Source organism: Vigna angularis, chromosome 3 (genome assembly GCF_016808095.1).
Source record: "Vigna angularis cultivar LongXiaoDou No.4 chromosome 3, ASM1680809v1, whole genome shotgun sequence".
NCBI lineage: Eukaryota > Viridiplantae > Streptophyta > Magnoliopsida > Fabales > Fabaceae > Vigna > Vigna angularis.
Window position 1 is genome coordinate 38271992 of NC_068972.1, and position 25572 is coordinate 38297563.

General features: G+C 30.7%; 4 protein-coding genes and 1 long non-coding RNA gene across 5 annotated transcripts; 3 read left to right on the forward strand and 2 right to left on the reverse strand.

Annotated features, from left to right (window-relative positions):
• Positions 1–4696: 4696 nt before the first annotated feature.
• Positions 4697–8634, reverse strand: LOC108326293 (probable glycosyltransferase STELLO1). Its single transcript, XM_052874245.1, has 3 exons — positions 6646–8634; positions 6077–6203; positions 4697–5430 (listed from the first exon to the last, which is right to left on the reverse strand). Exons 1-3 carry the CDS (start codon positions 8328–8330, stop codon positions 4960–4962), a joined length of 2283 nt encoding a protein of 760 aa, XP_052730205.1. The 5' UTR covers positions 8331–8634; the 3' UTR covers positions 4697–4959.
• A 4279-nt stretch (positions 8635–12913) lies between these two features.
• LOC128195877 (uncharacterized) lies at positions 12914–14401 on the forward strand. The gene is made up of 4 exons (XM_052874580.1): positions 12914–13525; positions 13610–13735; positions 13818–14300; positions 14390–14401. The coding sequence occupies exons 1-4, from the start codon at positions 12914–12916 to the stop codon at positions 14399–14401; spliced, it is 1233 nt and encodes a 410-aa protein (XP_052730540.1).
• Positions 14402–14406: 5 nt separating this feature from the next.
• LOC128196030 (uncharacterized) lies at positions 14407–14826 on the forward strand. The gene is made up of 3 exons (XR_008248112.1): positions 14407–14470; positions 14544–14625; positions 14700–14826. It is a non-coding gene; the product is annotated as an uncharacterized LOC128196030 (long non-coding RNA).
• A 770-nt stretch (positions 14827–15596) lies between these two features.
• LOC108324430 (uncharacterized) lies at positions 15597–16201 on the reverse strand. Its single transcript, XM_017557377.2, has 2 exons — positions 16078–16201; positions 15597–15992 (listed from the first exon to the last, which is right to left on the reverse strand). The coding sequence occupies exons 1-2, from the start codon at positions 16129–16131 to the stop codon at positions 15597–15599; spliced, it is 450 nt and encodes a 149-aa protein (XP_017412866.2). The 5' UTR covers positions 16132–16201.
• Positions 16202–17910: 1709 nt separating this feature from the next.
• On the forward strand, positions 17911–19727 carry LOC108324431 (uncharacterized). Its single transcript, XM_017557378.1, has 4 exons — positions 17911–18005; positions 18082–18286; positions 18611–18990; positions 19637–19727. The coding sequence occupies exons 1-4, from the start codon at positions 17911–17913 to the stop codon at positions 19725–19727; spliced, it is 771 nt and encodes a 256-aa protein (XP_017412867.1).
• Positions 19728–25572: the final 5845 nt, after the last annotated feature.

Below are 25572 nucleotides of genomic sequence, written 5' to 3' on the forward strand. Positions count from 1 at the left end.
TGTAGCCTCGGTAACAGCAAAAATATACCTTAATCTATGTTCCCATATTATACAAAACAAAATGGTTCAGTGTTGTCTGCAATGGTTCAACAAGAAAGATGCTACACGGCTTTGCTCATTTCTTAAACCTCTTTCTTCCATTTTTCACTTTCTGGTTTTCGGTCCACTCTTATTGGCTTCAGTCTGTTCTTCTGTTTTTTCTTTTAACTTTTTGTTTTTAAATTCATTTTATCTTTTTTTTTTAGAAATTATCTGATTATCACACATGACATATTGTTATATATATTGATTGATTTTATTCCTTCCTCTGTTCTCATATGAAATGTTTATGTAAAACTTTTTAGACTCAAAACAAAATAATAAATAATACCCCGTGTTATATTTTAAAATATAAATATGTATTGCATTATAAATAATCAGATAATTCTATACATAAAAAGTGACATATTTTTATACACTAAACGAATAACATAAGTCTAGCCATCTTAAAAGTATACATTAAATATTTTATTCTATTATTATTTTATAGAATTTTTAGAAAATAATGTTTTATTCCTAATTCCTCATATGATATGATTATGGTCAATCATTCTTCGTATGAAGTATTGTCTTTTTTTTGAACGTAAAACTCTTTAAAAAATGAAAAAAATAAATATAACTATTTTAAATCTCAACTATGAAACATGTGAGATTATTAGATTCGATAAGAATAACACAATGTGAGAAAAATTTAAGTTTAAAAAAAGAAATTTATATTTTTCAAACCCATTGTTTTATCATATTTTGATAAACCATAGCAGAATCTATATACAGTATTTTATAATTTTATTTTATTTAAATATTTTAAATTTCAATTTAATATTTATAATTTAATTTTTATGTTTTGATCTAAAGAATTATAATTATCATTTTTATTAAATATCATTTTATTCTAAGGCTTATATATTTATTTTTTATTAATATGTTTACTTTAATTTTTATTTCTCTTATAATATTTACGTTTTTCTTTTAATTTCTTATCTTATTAAAATATAAATGCTTTAAATTCATTACCGTATACCCATTAGATATTAATATTTCATGTTATTGTAAATTGAAATTAAAAATTATTTAATATATCTTTATATTTGTAAATATAATAAACAAGTAAAATCTACTAGTCAATATAATAATACTTTTGTAATTATATATTTCATTTTTAATCATAAAAACATAAAATAAAATAATAATTTCAACTTTTTATAGCCATAGTTATGTAACAAATTATTGCTATTATTTTGAATTGAGAGTTAAGAAGTTATATAGTAGCATATAAATAAAAAAGCTGTATGTAAAAATATATATTATTTCATTATTTTAAAATGCATAAATGAATATTTTCAATTTATTCCTCGCATAAGAAAAATATCAACTTTGGAGAATATTCACTATCTTTTTTATTTAAATTAGTTTTTAATAAATCTTTCACTTTTAAAATATACTTTTTTAAATTAGTTTTTAATAAATTTTTCACTTTTAAAATATATTGCATGTCTCTCATATTTTCATAAATTCTAAAAATTCTCAAGAGTGGTATTAAGAGTCAATATTCTTACAAGACCTTTAGAATGAAAGGAAATTTTTCACAAGTCACTATTCACTCTTTAATGATGAAAGTTTTGATCTATGAGTATAAGATACAAACTTATTTAGATATACTAGATTTATGGAAAATCGAGGAGGAAGATGGTGATTCTCTGAAAATTTTCAAAGAAGAATGTGAAGAAAATAGAAAAATTTAATCCATGAAAGTTTTAAAACTAATAAAAGAGCTTGAAAGATGAAAGAGTTTAAAACAATTAAGGAATACTCAAACAAATTATTTGATATTACTAATAAGATAAAAATTAAAGAAAAGAAGTTTTTAGATTCCAAACTCTTTGAAAAAATTTTGGTAACAGTGTTAAAGGAAATGACGTTATTTTATAATTACTTTGACAAAAGTGATATATGTCTTGCAAGTACAAGAGCAACAAAAAATAAAATGGTTGAAGGAGTTTTACTTTATATGAGAGAGGATGTTTCATAGTCAAGAACGACAAAATGAACAAAATAAAACACACATCAATCCAATAAGTGTTGGTGGAGGCCAGATGTAAAATGTTATCAATGTACTCAATTGGAACATGTGAAAAAAGCATACAAGTTTTAAATTCCTCAAGAAGATATTAAGATAATAAAGTACGATAATGAATTACTTCTTACAACATCATGTGTCACAATAAACAGTCTACAAAATGTTAGATTATAGATAATAGTTATACAAACCACATAACTCATGATGGATAACTTTTTAAGAAACTCAACAAGTAAAATATTTCCAAATAAAAATTGAGAATGAAGAACAACTTACCGTGAAAGGAACAAGAACAATTCTATTTAAAATTAATTTAGGTATTAAATTGATTTTTATATCTTATATATTTCTAAGATTATTCAAATATTAAAAAAAGATTCTAAGATTTTCTTTGGAAACAACCTTTATGGGATCAAATATGCTAACAATAAGTATTCAAAATTCATATCAAAAGACAGAAAAATTTGCTTTCGATTTGATCAACGAGGAATTGGTGAAGAAAATATAAAAAAATAATCCAAATAAAAGAGAAGATGATATATATATATATATATTTAGGTAAAACCTAACAATAGTTAGGTAAAAGAAAATATATTTACATAAATGATATATATATATATATATATATATATATATATATATATATATATATATATTTATTTATTGAAACTAGAATTAGAATTTAATAGAATATTATTAAAATTTTAAGTATGAGTTCAAAGTTTGACATCTAGTAAAAAAAATAAAAATTGAGTGATATATTAAAAAACTCAAAAATATCAAATATTTAAGTTTTGGATTGAATACGGTGTTGTTTCTATATAAAGAATCTCCTTAATATATCAAAACAATTTTATCTACTATTTTAGAGAGTGTATTTCCTTTTTTCTCTATCATTTCTACACGGTATAATTTAAACCTATGTTTTGCAGAAATAGGGAAAATGAATTTGTCCTTCATCTCAAAGTCTATAAAGTTTTTTTCTTTTTTCTAAACAGGAATTGGGTTCGATACGAGCTAGAAGTAAGATTTCATATTTAAATTTTGTAAACAAAAAAATAATCAGAGAAATAAATTATGTTAAAAATTATTTCTGTTATTTATACAACAAAGTTAATAAATATTTTACGACTATAATATGTAACTCTAAAATATGCTACTATTTTTTTAATATTTTTGTATTAACTTCAGTAGGTTTTTTAATACAAGGCCGCATTTACTGCACACTCTGTGAATATTTTATATTTATGAAATGTATTTAATATTTTAAAATATAAATTTATGCGAGCAAAATAATGATACTAATATAATTTACCTACAAATATTAAATTATTTATTATTAGCATTATTATTATTATTATTACTATTATTATATTATGTATTAAATTTAAGCACAATTATTAACTAGTTGTTCTTTTTATTATATATTCCTTAAGCTCAACTTTAGTTTACATAAATATATAGATAGATTACAAGGACAATTAATAATATATTAATAATTTTTTTCATCAAAAATTTAAAAAATATTTGAAAACACTAAAAATTATACCTCGGTTTATTTATAATTTACTAATCCACAACTTTTAAAATATTTGATAATGTTTTTCTTTTATGAAATAAAAAGAATTAAATTCTGTTAGTACAAAAAATAGTATTTATTAAATTACTACTAGTCCAATCCTGGGATTCGTCAAGTGATAAAAAGTTTAGAGTTAAACTTCAAACCTGATTACTTGTAAAATATATATATATATATATATATATATATATATATATATATATATATATATATATATATATATATATTATACGTCTCCTTTATTTTAATTTATAAATCAATATTGGTATTCTTTATCTTTCGAATTTAGTTATATTCTTTATGCTAATTTAAAATTAATGTTATTACTAATTTTAGAATAATTAGGGTTAAAAATTGTCCCAATTTTTAATGACAAAAATAATAAATTTTTCTTTTTGAAGATCCTTAAATATCACATGCTTCATTTCTTTCGAACAGTTCCATAAATATTTAAATTGATTGAAAGCTTTTGGGGATTGATGCACCAAAAATCGTCACTTCTGTAAAACTCGTTAAATTTTTATCAATTTTAAGCACGAAATGAATCTTTTAATAATAAGTTGCTTACATGAAAGAAGCAATGTTAATCTCTCAAATCAATTGTAAAATATGTGGATTCAAAGTATAGACAAACAATTTCAATTCTGCAAATTTCCTGACATTAAAGTTTTCCATTTTCAAACATGTTTCAATGATATACGTATCTTATGGGACAACAAACATTGGCAGAAGAACAGATTCACGAAATTGCAAATGGGTTGGAACAAAGCAAGCATAGGTTCATCTGGGTTCTGTTTGATGAAAGTGAAGAAAAAAAGGCATGAACTTTCAGACCTATTTGCATATGTATGCTAAGCCATCTTGCAGAGTTCTTATCTAGATGTAGGAATAATAGTTCTTTTTTGCATAGGCATGCAAATTCCCAGAAACCACTGCATATCAGACACGCTTCAAGTTGGTATAAAAAAAGAATCTCTTAATGGAGAGATTGCAATGCAATATTGAATACAAATACATTTTCATTTCATTTTTCACAAAAAAGAAGGGAAGAAAAAAATAAGGAATGATACAATTTTCTGTGGAAGAAATCTACACAATAAAGGGTAGGGGGAAAGAGAAGGTTAAAAACCCACCCAAGAAACAAAAATACTGTGTAACACTGTTTTCGATTAAAAAGAGAGCGTGTAGGAGTGCTATTTAAGTGTTACATGTTTCTTGCGTCCTCTGTGGTCACCAAGTATCAAGAAGAAAGAGTTTTCTACTTTCAAACTAACTCCATCAGAAGTGGATCTCCTTCTGCCATTATTCTGATAAGCTTTATGAAGTCTTGCTCACTCGATACGCTCCATGGATGAACAGCAGGAACTTTGGCAGTATAAAGAGTGGTGGAATTAGCAGGAGGATTTTGCTTGTAGATCATTGAATCAAGAACAGGGTCAAAATTCTGAGTAGAATCTAGGGACACAAAGAACATAGGAATTGCAACCTTCTGATGAATCTCTAGATTGCCCACAAGGCTAACAAGCTCAACAAAATCACTGATCAATCGCTGAGGAACATAAAACACCTCAGAACTGCATAATACGAGGTTCTTGTCATTGTCACTTGTTTCTTTGTAGCTCACTTGAAAGTGTGCTGGCATCGTGCTAACAACCTTCTGTACCATGCTTGCTTGTTGTGATAACCAATCTGAACTGTCACCATTGGTTATTACAGAAGACCAAGATTCCGACACCTGAATCCCAGTAACTTTGTTAATGCTCAGAGAGAAAAGGGCTTGCACCATCTTTTAAGAGTTAAAGCCATGCTTCAAAGTAAATTGACTAAGAGTGGAAGAAATAGCATAAAATATTTTCACACTAACATTATCCTGAATGAATATGAATGTAATATCACCAACAGTATGATAGGATAATAGAGTGGAACTGTGAAAAACTTCACAGCAACAACAAATTAAAGAGTAACTAGTCCTTAACTGTAGGTGTTTGTCAGTTTAGTATTTGACTACACAAAATCCTCCCTTTCTAGTACTTGACTTAACAAAATGTCATTTGTTATGGACAAATCTAACTTTCTGCGGATTAGCTAATACATTAAGTTATGGACAATTTTATTTTGGTTTTTCTTCCCCTTTTCTTATCCTACAAGTGTTTGTTCAAAAGTTCCTCGAGTCAGACCAATGCTTACTACTGTTTTACAGATTGGAATGAGGTTTGCTACTCTAGATTAAAACTGTTTTCTTGCAATATTAGTGCATGCATTTGTAACAGGGGTCAATAAGCCCTTATAATATCAATTTGGGAGGATTTAGAATGGGTGGAGTTTCAATCATGAAGAAGTAAGAATCCACACTTGGGGTGAGAGGAACAAAATAACAATACCTTATTAGTGATCCACAGTTTAGTTTTATCTGCTTGTAGTAAGTTCCAGTAATTAAGAATGGTATTATCCTGTACGAACAAAAATCCTTCTGCACTGCTAAATTGCTCAAAAATCTTGGGTAGGTACCTGAAATCAGGCGATGGATAAAATTAAAATCATATGAAGAAGAAAACAGGATAACAAACCTCTACAATAAGTGATATTTCTAACTTTCCCCTTCCAAAAGCTTCCATTGTCAACACAGGCTACAAAACACCTCTCACACTACTACTAACATGTTTAAAGTGAAGGAAAGTTCTGTTTCTGCTGTGATATAAGCAATTTAACTGCATTTTACTTCACCAAACAGCCAATGACCCAAAGCAATTACTTGAGATGATTTCATATTTTTTTTTTAACAAACTTCAGTCTTTTATTGCCTCTCAATCCTTACTCTTACTGATAAAAGAGAACCATCTCAGGTAATCATCAAAGCCTAGTATTTAGATTCAGAAACAATTGCAAAAATTTACAAGTCACCAATTATAATTTAGCAATAGAAAGAAATGTAAAACATAACCAGACATACCTGTATGCATAGTCCAAATGACCCTCCTCTACAACAAGATCTACATCCTTCTTTTCTGACAAAATAACTACAGATCTGAATATCCTTCCATAAAGCAACCTCCATTCAAGAGCGGTTCGTTCCACCGGCCCATTGCAGTGCATTATAAGCACCACATTCCCGAAAGTTTTCCTCCACCGGATCAAATTAGCAATCTCATAATTCACTGTTCCTGTTTCTTCTACGCCAAGATGCACTGATGGCAACTTCTGTGGTACAAACTCTTTTCGATCACCATGACCAATATTTGGCCTAGGCCTTCCCAACTCCAACGACATCAACCTCGGCTGCTGATAGCCAACAGCCAACAAATCCTGCAGCCAAGCAGCAGTAAGCTTCACATCCGTCTCAGTCCAAAACCCCTCCTCTGCCATTGCAAAGCTCAAATCCAGAATCTTCTCAAACAACCTATGCTTATCAGACCGCCACAAAACCAAATAATCAATCAACCTTCCAACATTCACATGAAGATCCTTCTCTTCTGAAAAGGGGTACGCCTCAATCCTGTCATACCTATGGACCGTAGGTGGATAAACCGCAACATACCCACCAACCTCCCAAAGCAGCCTCTGCCCCCAGTAACCCCTCAACACATCAGACGCCATCGTGCTCACCGACACCGGCAGCATCAAGGCCCAGAACGCCGGCGAATGGTACAGCGTGTTAAAGGAATTCAACGGCACCATCACACCCTGCGGCAGCGCCACCTTCGGCGCATGCTCGTCGAACCTCACATCAAACGCCTCCAAACTGGACTTCCGGGTGAAGTAAAACACTGAATCTACATCCGGCAGGCCATTGGAAATCCCCTGCTGAATAAACTGCTTCCCTCCAAAAACCTGAGTGTAAAATTCCTCATGCCCAATTTCCCCTGCCCTCTCCAGAGGCAACCCTCTGGGCCAAACCGAACGCTGCCCAAAATGCACATAAGGGTTCACGACGGTTCGATTCGGGTTATCGTGACTATACTGCAACAAAACCTCTTGCCTGGCACCTTCCCCTACTAACTCCACATCAAAATGCTTGCCCAAATCATCATCTATCACCTCCCCTCTATCATCAGCGTCAAAAATCTTCTTGGCACCATGCTGAATCGCAAACAAATAACCCACACTCTTTCTAACATACGAATCGTAAGGAAGGTAATCCACAACCCTAAACCCCAAATTGGCCTGTTCCTCCAGGGACAAAAAGATCGCACCTTTCAGACTCCAATCCGACGGCGTTTTCGACCCACCAACCGCCACCACCTGCCATCCCTTTATCTTCACAAGCCGCCTAAGCGTGTCGCTGGGGTACCCCAACACTGAAACCACGATCCACTTCTCTGTCCGGAAGTTCGCAAACTTCGAGGTCTTGTCCGCGATCGGGGCGATCGCGCCCCACTCCACGCGCGGGTACGCGATCCGCTCGAGCTCCTGCGCCTGCTTCTCGAAGCAGAGCAGCGCCGCGGTGTCGCCGGCGTTTCGGAGGAAAAACACGGCGGCGACGGTCACGACGAGGAGCACCACGGTCACGATCCTGACGAGATTGTCAGAGACCCAGGCGGAGAAATCGAGGCTCTTGGTAGCTGCCAGCGCCGCCGTCCGCGTTTTGGGCTTCTGATTCACTGATTTTGGAAGTGAATGCTGCTCTTGGACCATCATTGAGTTTGGGTGACGAATTCAAACGAACCTTCCCCCAAATGTATCTTCCGATTGACTTGAGCTGAACACCTTTCAACTCTTTCTTTTTCCTCCTAATCGAAACATAGAATGTTGCTGGTAAGTTTCTTTTGGGGTTTGGGAGTTGAAGTTTTGGTTAAGGTTGTGGTTGCCGACAGGTATGTGTGTGTGTGTGTGTCGGTTCCTTAAGCTTCAATGCAAGTGCAGGTAGTTTGGTAGAGTGGAATCTTCTTCTGGTTCAGTTGTAACATCTTCTTTTTATTTTATTATCTTTAATCCTTTTTTTTTTTGGTTTGGTGTTGGAAAATGGACTCATTAGGTAAAACTTCACGTTAGGGTATTAATTGGATTTGGAACTTGCTATTATAATGCTTTTGATTTATGAGCTGCCATGTCAATACCTTTTCCAGATAATATCTTTTAAAACTTTCACTGATGTTAAAACTTTTATATTATCATTCATATTTTAACATATATCATATTGAAACTCGGGTACTCTCATGAGTTTTAGCAAATTTATAGTTAATAATGAATAATATATTTAAAAAGATGTGTTAGATTAGATAATGGGTTATTCTTCTTATACCAATTTAGCACATGTTTAGATTTCTCATTAAAGTACTAGTTTTAATAGGGATGGACATTGATTATCAACCACAGTTGTAATATGATATGATTCATAGATTTTTATTGGCTTGAAAAATCAGTTTGAGTTGAACCAAAAATGAAAAATGTTATCTTGATTTATTGGGGACAGAAGGAACCAGGGGGTTTTGTTTTGTGGGTTTGCTTGGTTCTCCTTGACTTGTTTTGTTAAATCAGCACTATTTTGTTTCCAAAGTGTAGGTGTGTTGGGATGAGAGTTAAACTGGAAACTTAGTTAACAAGTCTATTTCAAACCAATCAATGCTTTGCCATGTGCACTAACAAGTTTCCAATTAAGGGGTATATGGCTGTGACAAAACCAAAAACCTTTGATCTTGGATGTTTAGTTTGGAGATGACTAGAATGCTATCAAGACATTCCATTAAACATTTGTTTTTAATATTTTTGTATGTGTGAAGCATGCTTATTCATAGAAAAAATTATTAGTGATATTCAAAAATGAATTATTATTTTTGTGAATGCTAAGAAAATTTAGATCTTACAAAATGATTTCATTTCATTGAAATAAGAGTGATTTGATGGGACTCTTGCAATAGATGGAAATATAAAGGATTCCTAGAAAACTTTACCATTGTAATGTAACTTGTAAATAAGTTATTTGAGTGAACAGTACATATATTTTTTACATATTGGATAATTATTTTTTAAGTGTGATCCATGATTTATGATAAGATGGTGACCAAATATTCAAGAAGTGTGTGAAATTATGTTTTTTTTTAATATTATATGAAAAGTAGATCATATTAATTATGTTATAGACTGGATTGATTTTGGATAAAACCCGTTACAAAGTTGGATGATTGGGCCTCGGTGCGAGCCAGTGAGGCCGACTGATTATACGATACTCGGTCTGTAAGTTTCTATTTGTTTAAAAAGAATAAAAGTTATGAAATTTAATTATTTTTATTTAAATAAACAATTTGTACATATATAGACTTTATTTTTAATTTAAAAAATTATGCTATTTGGTAGTATAGAGAATTCAACTTTTGATTATATACATTTCTTTTCCAATTTTACACTTTAATAAGTAATTGTTTTTAAATTAAAACAATTATTTTATTAATTTTATTCTTAATATTTTTTCAATTTAATCATTTTTTTAGTTTGATTATTTTTCTTAAACTAAACCATTTTTATAACTAAAATAATTATTTATAAGAAAACAAAATTATCTATAAAATAAATAAAAAATTATCTATAATATTATAATAATCTAAATTTACTTTATAATTAAACTAAAATTTATTTATTTTTATTACAGAAAACGAACATAGATGCACGTCTAACTTGTTATCATCACCTTCTGTCCATTTCTTTTATAGGATAAAACACAAAATTCACTGGTTTCACCATTAAATTCTTTATAATACATTAAAATAATAATTATAATTATTTGACCTAATTAATGATATTCAAAATCAATTTTAATATCCAAATGTCCACTCAAAATATGTCACCTAAGCTAATAGAAATGTTACCTTAATTAAAAAAAAAAGGAAAACAACTTAAATATGGTTTTTTTCTTAAAACGTTTACAAATTTTATATTTGGTTCTTAATATATTTTTTTATTTTTAGTTCCTATTTTTTTTATATGATATTTTTCATTATATTACTTATATTAATATTAATATGATATTTTCATGTTAGAAGTATTTAAATTAGTATGATAAAAAATTTAGAAGTAAAAGAGAAATCTAAAAATATTTATGGAATTATTTTAAAAAAACAAGCCAATAAATACAAATAAATGTATGATCAGATACAAACCTACAAGTATTTCAAAGATCAAAAGTCAAGAAAAAAAGTTATTGGAGACTAAATACGAAAATGATTGTTTTTCCAGATCGAAAACAGATTTTAATATATATATATATATATATATATATATATATATATATATATATATATATATATTTATTGAGTAGACATTATATTCTAATATTGTCCCTCTCTTCACCTTCATTTTACCATCTAAGATAATTGAAATATGGTATAACAAAGAAAGATCTGATAGCTTTGAGTTTGAAAGAATAATTTATTGAAAATAAATTGAATATAATAGTAATTTGGTATTTTAAAAAAATCATTACCATTAAAAATATTGTATATCAAATCATCAAACTAAATATAAATGTTAGTAACAGTTACCATGCAGTAAACATCTAACTGACAAATTAAAAAATACAATTAAAACTCAAAATGAAGTTATATTTATTATACTAATACTAAACTATCATACAATAAATTAATATGTCATTAATATTTTTCTTTAGACCATGTTAACATTAGTATTTAATGGCATACTTAATATATGTAATTAGAATTCAAATAAAGGTATAGTTGTTTATGAATATCATTTATTTCTTTTATTGTTATACTACAAGATTTGGAATATATGCTGTATGAAGAATATATTTTAACCTATTTTTCTTTTAGCTGATTGTATTAGTAGAAAATTGAGTGACTTTGTGACATGGATTTTTCATTTACCATGCATGAAATCTTAAAAGCAGAGATGGAAAAAAAAAGAAAAATTTGAAGTAGATAGGTAAAAATCTTCTAAGTGGAGGTGTGTTACAAAATATGGGGAGTGTAAATAGAATTTGTTAATCAAACATAAAAGTCCAGGCCCAATAGAGATTATAGAAAATCACAAACATCCAATTAAACCATTTTACAATGTATTATTAACATAGATAAAATATATTATTAATCTAGAATTTTTATTGATATTAATTTTTCGCTCAGTAATAATAAAAATACTGATAATAATCATATAGCAAAAAATTATACTAAATAATACTCATACATACTTTTCTTTAATTCTAAAATAGATATCTACTTCCTTTTGTTTTTACATAATAATACGTACATTCTCTATACATTTTAAATAAACATAAACCTTTTTTATATTTTTAATAAATTACACATTTACTTATTTTATTTTATTTCAATAAAATTACAACCTAACATCTTATTTTATTTATAAAAATATAATCTTTTAATTTTTTATTTATCAAAAATATATTATTTTTATATTTTAAAATTATATTTAAGTTTTGGTGAAAATTATATGTGAAAATAAAATAAGATAAGTGGGTGTTTATTTAATGGTAAAAACAATTATGAATTATTTTATTGCAAATAAAAAATGTAAATGTAAATTTTTAAATTAAAAGTAGGAAAATGTTATTCCAACAACGCTTTTTTAACACAGTTTTGACAACGGCACGTGGCGTGTGTGCATTGGCTCAGTAATTTGAAAAGAAACCAGAGAAAGGGTTACGGTCATAGGGGTATTTTGGGTTTTCCAGATTAAATTTTAAAGATTTGGGTTTGGCGGTTTAGGGTGCGAAAGACGTTCGTTCAAGCCTTCCTTCTTCTCGTTCGTTCAAGGCTTCTCTCTCGTCCGTCTTCTCTCTCGCTGTGTCGTCCGTCTTCTCGTACGTTCAAGCCTTCGTTCTCTTTCCGTCTTCGAAGCTTCCATCCTCGGTTTCGTTCTCTCCTCCTTCTTCAAAACGTGCGTTGAAACCTTGGAGGATCTCTGTGGCTGTGTGTTCCATCTTTACCCTACCCACAGCGTTGAACCCTTCCATCCTTTGTGTGGGTCTGTCGTGGGGTTGTCGTCCACAGAGAAACCCTAACATTTTGGTGTAAGTAAAAATGGGCTAGCCCTGACATTGTGTTTTACACTGTATTTTTGGTTTTCATTAAGTTGAATGATATAACTGAGTGTGGAATGTTATCTTGTTAGGGCCGTTGCAATGGAAGGGAAAAAAGCAAGTGTAAGAAAAAAATTAAATTTTGTGTTTATATATTATTTAATTATCTTACGGATTGTAGTTAGTAATAAATTTTTATGATTTTTTTTTGTAGTGGCGACTTCTTATCTCGATGGATTCATCGATCATTATTGAAATGAATCGTTTACTCCGACAGTGTCATGTGGATCGGATTAGGATGACACCATTTATGTGGTGTTTGAATATTAATAACCCTGTGGAGGTGAATTTAAAATTATTGAAGGTTATGGTTTGCAGGTGGGTTGGACATGATAACAGTTTTAGAGTTAGTCAAAAGTTGGTGCCCTTTAGAGTTGTTGATGTGTTGATGAGCTTAGGTTTAGAAATAGGTGGTTTAGAGATTCCCTTTGATGAAGTAGTTGGTGGATTGGTTGGTCAAATGTTCAAATCAAAAACCATCAGTTTGAAGGACTTGACGGACATGTTTAATGTCATTGTTGATGATAAAAACATTGATGTTGATGTAGTGTGTCGGTTATATATATTAGTTTGTTTGGTTGTTTTCTATTTCCCTAGGAAATCAAGGCATGTTTGTAACATGCCTTTTGGAGTGTTAGATGACTTAGACCGTTTGTGTCTATATGATTGGTGCACCGGTGTACATAAACATATTGTAGAGAATTTAAATAAATGTAAGAAGAAAATTATGGGAGCAGGTATCCCCCAGTCAGTCACTCTCAGTGGCAATGTGGCAGTGTTGCAGGTAATATGATATGTAGTTGACTATTTTGATGTAGTGCAGAACATTGTGAATTATGTTTGATGAAATAATTTTATGATATTTTAGGCTTGGGCGGTTGAGAGACTTTCTTTGCATGGTCATCCTTCGCACCGGTTTTTCCCGCGCATAATGAGGTGGTTCCCGTTTAAATCAAGGACCGAAAAAATTGAACATATTTTTATGACCGGAGATGTAAGTGTTTTGTTTTTCGTTATTTTGTATGTTTAAATCGATTGTCTATTTTGTCTGAATTTGTTGTGTGGTATTGGTGTAGTTAAAAATGGAGTGGTATGTACGAAATGAAGATCGTCATAGGCCGGAAATCCGTGCAGCTTTCAACATGGATGACGGAGGAATGAGTGAAGGATCCTTGGGTGAAGGATCCAAGGTTGACAAAGATGATTATGATGACGAAAGCTCTGATGACGGGGCATGGGAAGCAGGTGCGGAGGAGAGATTGAGGAAAAACAATGAAGATATAAGAGCATTGAATGCCAAGATTGGAGTTCTGACTAGGGAGTTATTTGAAATTTATCAAACTCCAATCTTTCATGAAGCAGATGCATGTGGCACTGATGAAGAGGTTGGGGGTGGAGTTGATGAAGGACATGGAGTTGGAGGTGAGGAGAAGGCTGAAGTTGGGGGAGACGAAGAGGCTGAAGTTCGTCCCGATTGTGGGTTCGAAGAAGAAGGTGATGGAAATGAAGTTGATGACCCCCTAGGTGCACATACTGAAGTAAGAGGGGATGATGAAACTGTTGGTAACATTAATTTTATTGAAATAGATGATGATGCTGATGAAGAAGAACGGGAGGTCGTGCCATTGGCTATACCCCCATTGCGCAGTTTTGTTGGTGATCCCAGCACTAGTGTTGATGTAAACCAATTGTATACAGCAGTCAGCATCAGAGAGATGAACGTACACAGGTATATGGTATGAATTGTAGTTGTGGTTGAGGAATATGTATTGTTTGTGATTGACTAATATTTGTATGTTTAGGGTTGTAAGCGAGATAATTGGCCAAAGCTTGAGCACGACTTCAATTTACACTTTGGCCCCAATGAAATACGTTGATAACATGGTTAGTATTGTCACATTTGGTTGTGTTTCATGTTTTAGTTTATTTTAGTAATGTGAAAATTTTTTATTGTGTAGGTGGTGTTATTTGCTTGTACGGTCTTTATGTACTTTGAGAAAAGGTTGTGCGGTGTTGTTAAGAGGATTCATTTTAGTCCGTTATACTCGGTAAATAAAATTTGATATTGTATCATATTTATGATTGAAGAAAGTATTTTTGATCGATTTTTTATTGATGATTTTGAAATTGTCCACAGCACCATATTCTTACAGATTATAGGAAACGTCCACATAATCGCCATGTATTCACGCTTCATAACTATAACACTTATTTGTGTTCCGATCATTTTGGACTTGAAGAATTACCCAAGGCGGACTTTGTGAGTAACCTTGAATTTGCAAATCTTGTCGACTTTTGGTTGTAAATGTGTTACTGAAACACCTGCACCAGCCTCAGACAGGTGCAGAAGTGCCTAAAACTCACTTTTTTTTCCAATGGTGACCCATGTTCACCTGACTGAGTACCTGTGTTGGACTTTCTGTACAAATGGACATTTTCTCTCGGGTAATCGTTTACAGGGGTGCTGTAAACGATTACCAGGCCCATTTTTACAGCACTCTCACTCATTTCCTGCACAGGTTGCTCCTCCAACTCATGAGGGGCCTCCCCACCCTCCTTGGACTCACATCACATCACATGTTACTCAAAATGACCTCTCAAACACCAACATCTTACAAACAAGCCTGCAACTTAGGAGACAAAAAAGATTACGACATTCCGAAATCGACAAACCCACAACTCATAATAACAATGATATTGAATAGATAAAATATGACACCAATTCAAACCAAAACTCAAATTTTATTTCATTGAACTAAATTGGATACATAAAACATTGTTTTCTTAATCTATTTACAATTATTACAATTTTCATTACTTTCCAAATAACATTTTCAATCAACTAAATACACAGATCACTCATTTTTTATTCTAAGCACTACGGTCCCGGTGTATGGAGTCCTAAGTGCTCTTCCCTTGTAACGCCTTTGTGATCCAACCCTAACATACGTCTTCAAAGGTTGTTCATTTCGGTCAATGTCAGATGGTTCTGTACGAGGCACACTTTGTCCAACGTCATCTTTATTTTGCCTTCTTGCCTTCTCTTCAGCCAATTGTGCCTCCAAAGTTGCAACCCTCCTTTTAAGTTCTTCAATTAGAAATTCTTGTTCCTCTAAGGCACGCATAAAAGTTTCTTTGCGAATTCTTTTTTGATTCTTCTTTCCTCTTGGTTTAGCATCCTTTCTTTTAGGTGTTGGTCTGTATTCCTCCTTATCCTTCGTTGAAGGACCACCATAAACATCGTCAACAACCTGAAATTTAACAACACATTACAGATTACACAACTTTTGTCAATATATGAAAACATAACAAAACTTTCGATAACAAACAACTTACCAAACCTGTCTCCATACACCGTTTAACGAACTTGTCTCCAACACTTATATTCATCCAATGCAATATTCGTGGAAATTTATCAATAGGACCTTTTGGTGGAACAAAGAGCTCAAAAAACCATACCTAAGACAAATAAATCATCTTAACTTGTAACAAACTTAATTCAAAAAACAATTTAAGTAATTACATCAAATACTATTAATTACCTGCAGCATGTACACACAACCATCGACGTAAACGTTTGAAATACCTTTGCCTTTCTTCAAGCCTTCTGAAGCTTTGCACAAACTATGTAACAGAAAACGATAAACTACACTACCCCAACAATAACTACCCAAAGCACTTAAGTTGTCAACAAGATTAAACATTACGGGAAACACTTTCCCGCTACGTTTTGGAAATAAAATCTCACTTATCCCTACCACGAGGTAAAGGCTACAAAAATGAGAACAAGGGATCTTTTTCTTGTGTTTTCGCATTAGAATTTTGTATATTGAATTCAATTCCTTTGTTCCTTTGCCTATGTATTTCACACATTCAGTATTGCCCAGCTCTTCCGTTAAGTTAATATTTGCACCATCTGTACTCAATCCCAACCCTAAATAAATATCATTTTCATTTATATTGAAAACTTTATTCCCAACTAAAAAACCACTACTACAGTCCTCCCGCTTACCCAATAACTCACTCAGTATATTTCTACCTAGTTTAACATTGACATTGACATCTAAAAACCACGCAAATGGAGTCGTCGCAATCAATGATCGATGCTCCTCTGTCAAGCGTTCGTTCAAAGTACATATATACTTTGTCGAAAAAGAGTGACGAACACTCAACTGCATAAACCAAAATCAAATCATCAAAACAACGAAACCCAATAACCCAAGCACCACAACACAACGATACGAACCCCAAACATTAACCGAAATCAAATAACCATGCTACGAGATGCCCAAACCGAATAACCAAGGTACGACATGGAATGGAAAACCACTTACCTTCGTCGGCGGACAATCGTCACCGGAACTTGCCATTCCGCACGATAACAGGAGACGAAACTGGCCGGAGACAAAACCATGCAAATGGAACGAAGAACACGAAACGCGACCTTTGACCTCTCAAGAGAACGGACCTTCGTTTGAAATGGAACAGAGAAAGGGAAAGGGGTATTTTAGGTTTTTCACTCAAAATAATGGTTACGGTCATAGGTTTTGAAAAAAAAAAATTATTTAAATGAACTAATTAAGTGACGACACGTGGCGTTGTCAAAATAATGTTAAAAAATCGTTGTTGGAATATCGCGGTCCTTAAAAGTAATGGTTGGTGTCCAGTTTAACTTGACGTGCTGTTTCTTCTAAATTAAATAAATAAAATATTTCTGACTTCCTGACATAGGCATGTAAGAGAATTACCAGTAACTAAATATAATAAAATGCTAAAGTAAATACTTGTAGTTAGGCAATGAATTTACATATCTAAAAACAGAGAGTAATCATAAACCTTAACAAGGTTTTCTTAAAGTATTTTAAAACAGAGAAAATAAAAAAAAAGAAATTATAATTTATGATTAAAATTATTTTAGTTGTAAGAATTCATTTATATTGTTCTAATTTTTATATAAACTAATTTATGTTTTAAGAAAAACTTATTTTATTTTTTATTACTCCTGTTTTGTGTGATATAAATGACAGTATTATTCTTGTGTCTTAATAATAACAATAAACAAAAACTGTTAGACACACGCGGCAAACATGGACGAAGAGAGAGAAAATTTTGAAAACATTTCAATATACCCGGGAAATTTGAAAAACTGAGAAAACAGTGAAGGCAACGATGTCTTCATTTCCGAGTTCGGAAGAACGAACTGTTGCATCGTCTCTGCTTCTTCTCAACACCTCACCTCCGTCTCCCTTGCTTTCTACTCCAAAGTAACTGCAACAGTTTCAATTCTACTTTTCTTCGTTTCGATCTCCACTCTGTTTTCACAAATTTCTCACTCTGAAGGTTTCCCTCTGATTCAAGCGATGCAGTTCCAGAGAGGAGAAGCAACAACAGCACGCGTTCCGGACAAATATCGATTTTCTACTGTTCTAATAAATCCTCATCTTCCTCTCTCACCAATGACAGCGGTGATTCATCGGAGAAAGAGATCAAATCGCACAGTGTATCATTCTCTGCTATCTTGCGTTATAATCAGATGAAGCTTAAGGTTGATTATATATTTCTGTATACCATCTAGTTGCATCTTAGAGTTTATTTCTCTTCATTTTCTGTATGTGCTTGTGTTTGGAAGCATAACAAAACCAAACTGTGATATGAGAATTCGCTTCACTCATTCTTCTGATGAGATTATGCATCTTGTTGCTGTTGTTTCTAGTGATTTCCCGTTTTGTTCTGTTCTGTTGGATTTAATAATGTGCGATTGAGTCTAAGGGAGAGGATAAGAGATTTAATTATTTGATTGATAGTTGCTATTTATGTTACAAATTTCTGGATTGTTTTATGTAAACTGAGGATTTTAATTTTGTGAAAGATTGCAAGGAAGATAAGATCGAAGGTCACGTGGACCTCATCGTGCTCCGGCGACCGGAAACCGAACGCCGGCGAGGCTGCGAATATGCTCTCTCCTGTTTCGGCCTCCGGCGAGGTCTCTTCCTGCTTGTCGAGCAGCTCGAGCGGCATCTCCAGCGCGCGAAGCTTGCGCTACGCTAAAAGATGCAGAGGCGCGATTGTTGAGCGTGTGACCGGGATCGGACGTGAGACGGCCGAGCCGTCGAGTCGCCCAGCTGGTTCGCCGCACCTGCGTCGGCGTGGCGAAGCCATACTCAAGTTGCTCTCTTGCGGTGACTCCTCTGAAGTGAAGATCCGTCAAATGCTCGGTGACAGCCCCGACACCAGCAAAGCTCTAAGAATGTAATCTCTTTCACTCACCCAAACACGCATATTGTGCCATGCAACATAAACGTTTACGTGATTTAAATATAATAGGTTTAGTGTGGTTGATTTCAGCGGATTGAAATCATTAACCGTTTGATTTTGTTATTGTACCGAAAACAAGCACGAACCAACTGTTTGGATTTTTCATACACACAATAAGGTTAACAAATCACTCTCAGGATGTGTTTAATAGAGAGTAAGAAGAGGAATGCGTAAGATGAAAAGAAGCAATAAGAGAGAAAATATATGGAAAATGAAGTGAACTGAGAGAAAAAGTAAATGTGTTAAAGGAGAGAGACACTGGTATGAGTAGAAACACATTGGAAAAAGAATATAAAAGTACAAGTATGTCCTCATTGTTCCTAAGATTATTTTTTCCTTAAATCATCTCAACCAAACATTATCTCTTTCTTTTAATCATCCATCATAAAGTTATCCACCAAATAAATGCTTAAAATTTACCAAAAATTGAATCTCACTATTCTTTAATGAATGTTAATTACGACAATAATAAATTCTAATAATAGTAAACATGTTTAAAAGAACCTACTAAATATTGATATTTAATGCTCATATAAATGTGGTTATTTTTGTTGTCTGATGGAAAGAATACTGTCTCTAGGTTACTAAGGGTGGATGCTGTGAAAAGATCAGGCTCGGGAGGGCGTTATGATCCTTATGTTTACACGGTACACATCTTTATAATTCACTAATTAATTGAGTTTAATTTTTATCGCATGAAATTCGGTGTCATGTAATAGTGATTCATGCAAATAATGAATTACACTTATCCTATCTTTTCTCCTCACATCTTATTGCTTCACAAATACAGCTCTACTTAGATTATTTCATTTCCTTGTTTTCATGTTGTTGTTTTTTGGAAAACACATTTTTCTCACAGATAAGTGGATGAAGCTAGCTAGATTGTAGCGGATAAGTATACTCACGGATAGGTATATCATATTTCGGTGCAATTTCAGGTATATATATCCCTAAACTAGAATAGGGAAATTTTGCTGTAGCCCAATTATTATATAGTAATCTAGAGTTTTTTTATGCTTATGATGATGCACTATAGAAATCAATAACCATCATTGAGTACATAATGCTATCCGAATGTAGTATAGAAACCAATAATCATAGCTTAAAGTACAGATTTTTGTTTTTCTTCTTGCTATTTTCTGTCTTTTTATTTTCTTGTTTGGTTCTTGTTATTCTCCACATTTAAAATATGTCAGTTGTGCAATGAAAATATATATAAAACTCAAAAGTGGTAGAACAAGATTGAAATGTTAAGTTGATGATTTTTATGTGCTCTCCCCATACATTAAGTGATGACCACTGTATTATAAAATTCACATTTGAGCAAAATAACTCTTCAATGTATTTATTATACAATATGATGCATTTCCTCTCTCTCAATTGCATGAAATCTATTTTAAACAAGAATTGGGTCATTCCAGATTGAAAAATCAATTAAAAAAAGGTAGTAGTATTCAAACAATGAAAATGATTATAGACATTTTGATTGTCTACATTTATTACACACTTTATTTTTATTTTTTCTATCTCTCTTCTTGTCATATCACATAACCTATAAATTTATTACTTTTCTTCTCTCTTAACTGTATACTAGATGTTAATACACTACGTTCTTGAATTATTACTTTTCAAACTTGTGAATTTTAGAAAACATTAATCAGGCATTTCGAGTACACTTTTGATTCCTGAATTAAGCTCGATACCTAATTTTCGTAAAAAATATATTCTTTAACTTGGTTCAAGTTTGGAGTTTGAACCCATTGTTCAGATCAAATGTTTATAATATATATATATATATATATATATATATATATATATATATATATATATATATATATATATATATTTGTTCTTACAAATATGAATGTAAATTATCTAGCTTATTAAATAATATTGTATTTGTAACTTATTTTCAATTTATTAAATTTTTTATATTTTATCAATTCCAATTAAAATGAATAGCTTAATTTATTGTGTTTAAAAAAATTATAAGTACATTATTTTCTTTAAATTATAAAAGATTCTCGCAATTATTTACAAACAAATTTTGAGGAGAACGAGTTTTAAAATTCTAAATCTATTTTTTTAAAACTTGAATCCAAACTCACCCGTTTATTTTTATTTTTTCATCTCCCCTATAACCTATCTGAACCTCATGACATGAAATCTTTACATAAATGTTTAGAAACGGTTTGTGAGAGCGATGCGATATTATTCTTAACACAAAAAAAAAAGAGAAAGAGATGAATTATAAAATGGAAAAGGAGATGGAGAGTGATATAAAATTTATTTTGTAAGAATATTATAACTTTTAAAGATGTAGATAAAACAATTTTCAAGTATTAACATATTATAAAATATTGAGTTTTTCTGTAAAAGTATTTGTAGTTTTGTATATATTAAATGTTGTTATAATTCAAAATTAGATTATAAAATTACTTTACTGTATATTTTAAATAAATCAAATTATTGTAAACATAATATGATAATAGAAATTATTTATTATCTTAAGTAAAATAAAAATATAAAGTAAAATAAAAAAAGGGTTAATTGGTATCTAAAGTATATCAATTTTTTTATTTAATCTACTTTATAAGAATGCAAAGATTTGATTGATACAATTTATTATTTATATAAAAATATTAATACTCAAATTTAATATCGACTACATATATTAACTATTTTTTTATTTAGTATTGAGTATATATTGGTTGAACAAACATATATATATATATATATATATATATATGTATGTATATATATATATATATATATATATATATATATATGTATGTATATATATATATATAAGTATTAAAAAGTGTCATTAAAGAAAATAATAAAAATTAACCATAATTCAAATTAGTGGACATTAACTCTTTCCTATGTCATGATGATAAAAAATTAGAATAAGATTTAGATTGTGTGGAGATGAATAAATTTAAATATTTAAAATTTGAATTGTTTTAAATCTTTATTTTGATAAATCAAATTAAATATTTTAAATTTCAATTTGTTAGTTCTGATAACGTAATAATATTGTGTATACAAAATATTATGTAAACAAGTTAAAATTTCAACAAAATTAATGTTAGCTAAAATTAATATTAACCTCTTAACACTCGTATTCATAGAGAAAAGAGACTTCAAAGGAGAAAGAAAAAAAGTATGAAAAGAAGATAAATAAAACAAAGAAAAAGACGAAGAAAGAAAGAGAAAACAAAAAGAGAGAGGAAAATAAGATTAAGAAGGAAAAAAAGAAAGTAAAAAATGTGAAGAGAAAGACAAAAAGTCGGAAAAGACATACAAATGAGAAAATAAATACAAGGTTAAATTCTTAATATTTTGTGAAATTTGAGATTTTAAAATTTAAAGTAATCAAAATATTTCCATACATTTACATTCCAATTCCTTTTTCAAATATTTTATCCAAATATCTTTCAGTACAAGATATTTTAAATTCTCGAAATATATTTTTTTAAATTTCTAATACAAATACAGTAAAATAAAATAAAATAATTATAATTACCTTGAGTTGGTTCAATTTGTTAAGACCTTGTTTAGGATGATGTGATTTTTTTTATCAATTTCAAAATAAAATGTGTTAAAGAAAGATTAATATTATGATTTTAAGAGGTTTTTTACCTTTGTTTTCAAAATTAAAAAAAAAAGATGTTTTAATATATATATATTATTTTTGAAATAATATTTTCTATCACCATTATTACCATTACCGTGATAACTACTCCCATCATTAATATCATTAGCACATTTATTTCAGTTTTATATCTTATTTGTTTGTTAAAGTTTCTTAATAACAACATTGGTGTGTCTAACTGACATCATTTAATAAAAGTTGGTTATCTTTTGCTAACAATTGTAGCTAATCTATGTGTACTTGAGTTTAATATGCAAACTTTTATTTTCCTTAACTTTACAAAGTAGATACACACACACATGGAACAAGCATGTAACATATTTAAAACAATCTAAACATGAAAAGAAAGCCAAATCATGGAAAGCCAAATCATGGCATATGGTGTATATATCTATTATCCGTGGCACCTTTGGAGGAGAGGCGCATGATTTGAATTTCTTTCCTTTTATTAAATTCTCAAATATAAAAATAGGATCTTCTGGTAAATTCACTTTGTATTTTAATGAAAAAACTGACCATAGCGAAATTTTGATAGAAAGGTTCTCTTTTATAATTCAATCTCATCTTACATATATGGGAAAATAGCAAACTCCTCGTTACTTCTAAGAGGTGTGACTTAAGTTTCTTTGTTCATTTCATTTTTTAAATTTTACATATTTGTCTAAGTTGTCTTTGTCTTTTTATTTCACTTTTGTTTGTATTTTTATTTTTGTCGTATGATTTCATCGGACAATTTGATGAAAGTTTTTATAATATATATAAATGGATTAAATTTATGTTTTTTTTAACATAATAGAGTCTTCTTTTAAGCTAAAATTTAATAACTAAAATTCAACTTCATCGTCTCTCTAAAAAGTTAATTATTTGATCATTCTTGTTTTTGCAATTTTGGCTCTTACGAGTGAAGGTATGTTCCTCCAAACAAAAATGAAACTTTTAAAAACTAATTATTTGTTAATTCCTTAATTTTTGCCATTTTTGTTCTTATGGACAAAGGTATACTCCTAAAAACAAGAATAAAAGAAAAACAATAAAAAGAGTTAAAAATCAAAGGAGGAAGATGGTAAGAAGTTATTGAAGCTTCTACCTTTTCCAAGATAACATAAAATGGTTTGAACCACCTTTGCATCATTTCCTTGAGATAAGCAAGGAATTGAATCATCACCTAAAAACTCCACTTAAGATAATAACTCTTCTAAATGAAAGAAGACTAGATCACTTGCACAAAAAACTCTAAACTCAATTTTATCAAAGTTGCATTATGTGATGACACTTATCTCCTTATATATATGTACTAAGGTTGAATGCTTTACATTTCCAAACTAGGATGGTCATGAGTCTAAGTTATGTGTAAGATATACTCTTACTCCCGCAGAAAGGTTATTCACCTAAGCTAAGCTAAAATATGAATACAATATAGTCTCTTTCGTATTTACTTTATTACAAAAAAGTCTTTAAGGTTTTGTTAGCTTGGTATTTTTTCTTCTAGTTAGTGTTAGGTATATTGAGAAGGATGTTCATGGGTCTTCACCTTTATATGATGCTCTACTTTCACATTTTTACCCAATGTGAGACTTAGACTCACACTTAGATTCCAACAAACTCTCATTGAAGGGTGAGTCCCTTCCACAATGATACACTCCTCCTCCAACGAAACATTCCCAACCATGAGTACTCCTTTTCATATCGACGTTCATTTTAACGTGACATACTTACCTGAAAACTTTGCTAAGAACACTTTCGATATAAGGACTATATTGTACTTGTTATCTTGAATTATGTTATGTTTTTATATTATCTTAGTCATGCTTCTTGTTATAACTCCTCTTTGACTTGGTTACGCTTACTTGGAACCCTTTGCCAATAAGACTTTTGATATAATGATCATTATACTCGTTTGAACTGGTCACCAAGACTTTCGATACAAGGACCATTGTACTCATTTGAGCCTAAGCTGGCTCTGATACTACTTGTTACGTTTATAGAGGAGGGGGTTCATTGGAAAGACACAATACTAATGAGATCTGAGGCTAACCACATAAGAGATCGATATCACTCTCTATCTAAAACCTTAAGACAATGAGTTAATGAGTCTTTTTCACCTTTATATGCTACTCCACTTTCTCATTTTTATCCAATGTGAAACTTAAACTCACACTTGGATTCTCAACAATTCGTCCCCTCAAGGGTGAGTCCCTTTCATATTGGTACACTCCCCCTCTAACATTCGAGTATCCCTTTTTGTAATATCTTTCATCTTAATAGGACACACTTACCTAGAATCCTTTGATAGAAAGACTTTTGATACAAGGACCATTGTACTAATCTGAATCTAACTTGACTCAAAGAAAACAACTTCAAAAGGCCTAAGCTAAAAACAACTAAGGAACTCAGAACAAGAATAGTCAATAAATAAATTCACACTTCGTAACACTATATGTTATGTGACCAAATTAAAGAAAATGTGCAATATTCTATAACAATGAATTAAAGTATAATTACTACTCAATAATAGAAAAGACCAATATCTATTATCAATAAATATATTTGACTAAAAGAAAATAACATACAAAACATAGAGAATTTAGGAAAACTAAAATAGGTTTTGGAAAGATCACGAAAAATATATTGGAACCGTTAGTTGGTTAAAGAGACAAACCTCTAACCTTGAGCATAATCCAATGCTTTAAATGCCACTTTATGAAAACTATCATGTGAGTATTGAAGGATCTATCAACTCCAATCTTTTCAAACAAAGAAATAAATGGAACTCATGCATTAACAAACAATAGGAAAGAAGATTAAAATTATTACAACAATAAAAATGGAAGGAGAAACAAATGAGAGAAAATGACATA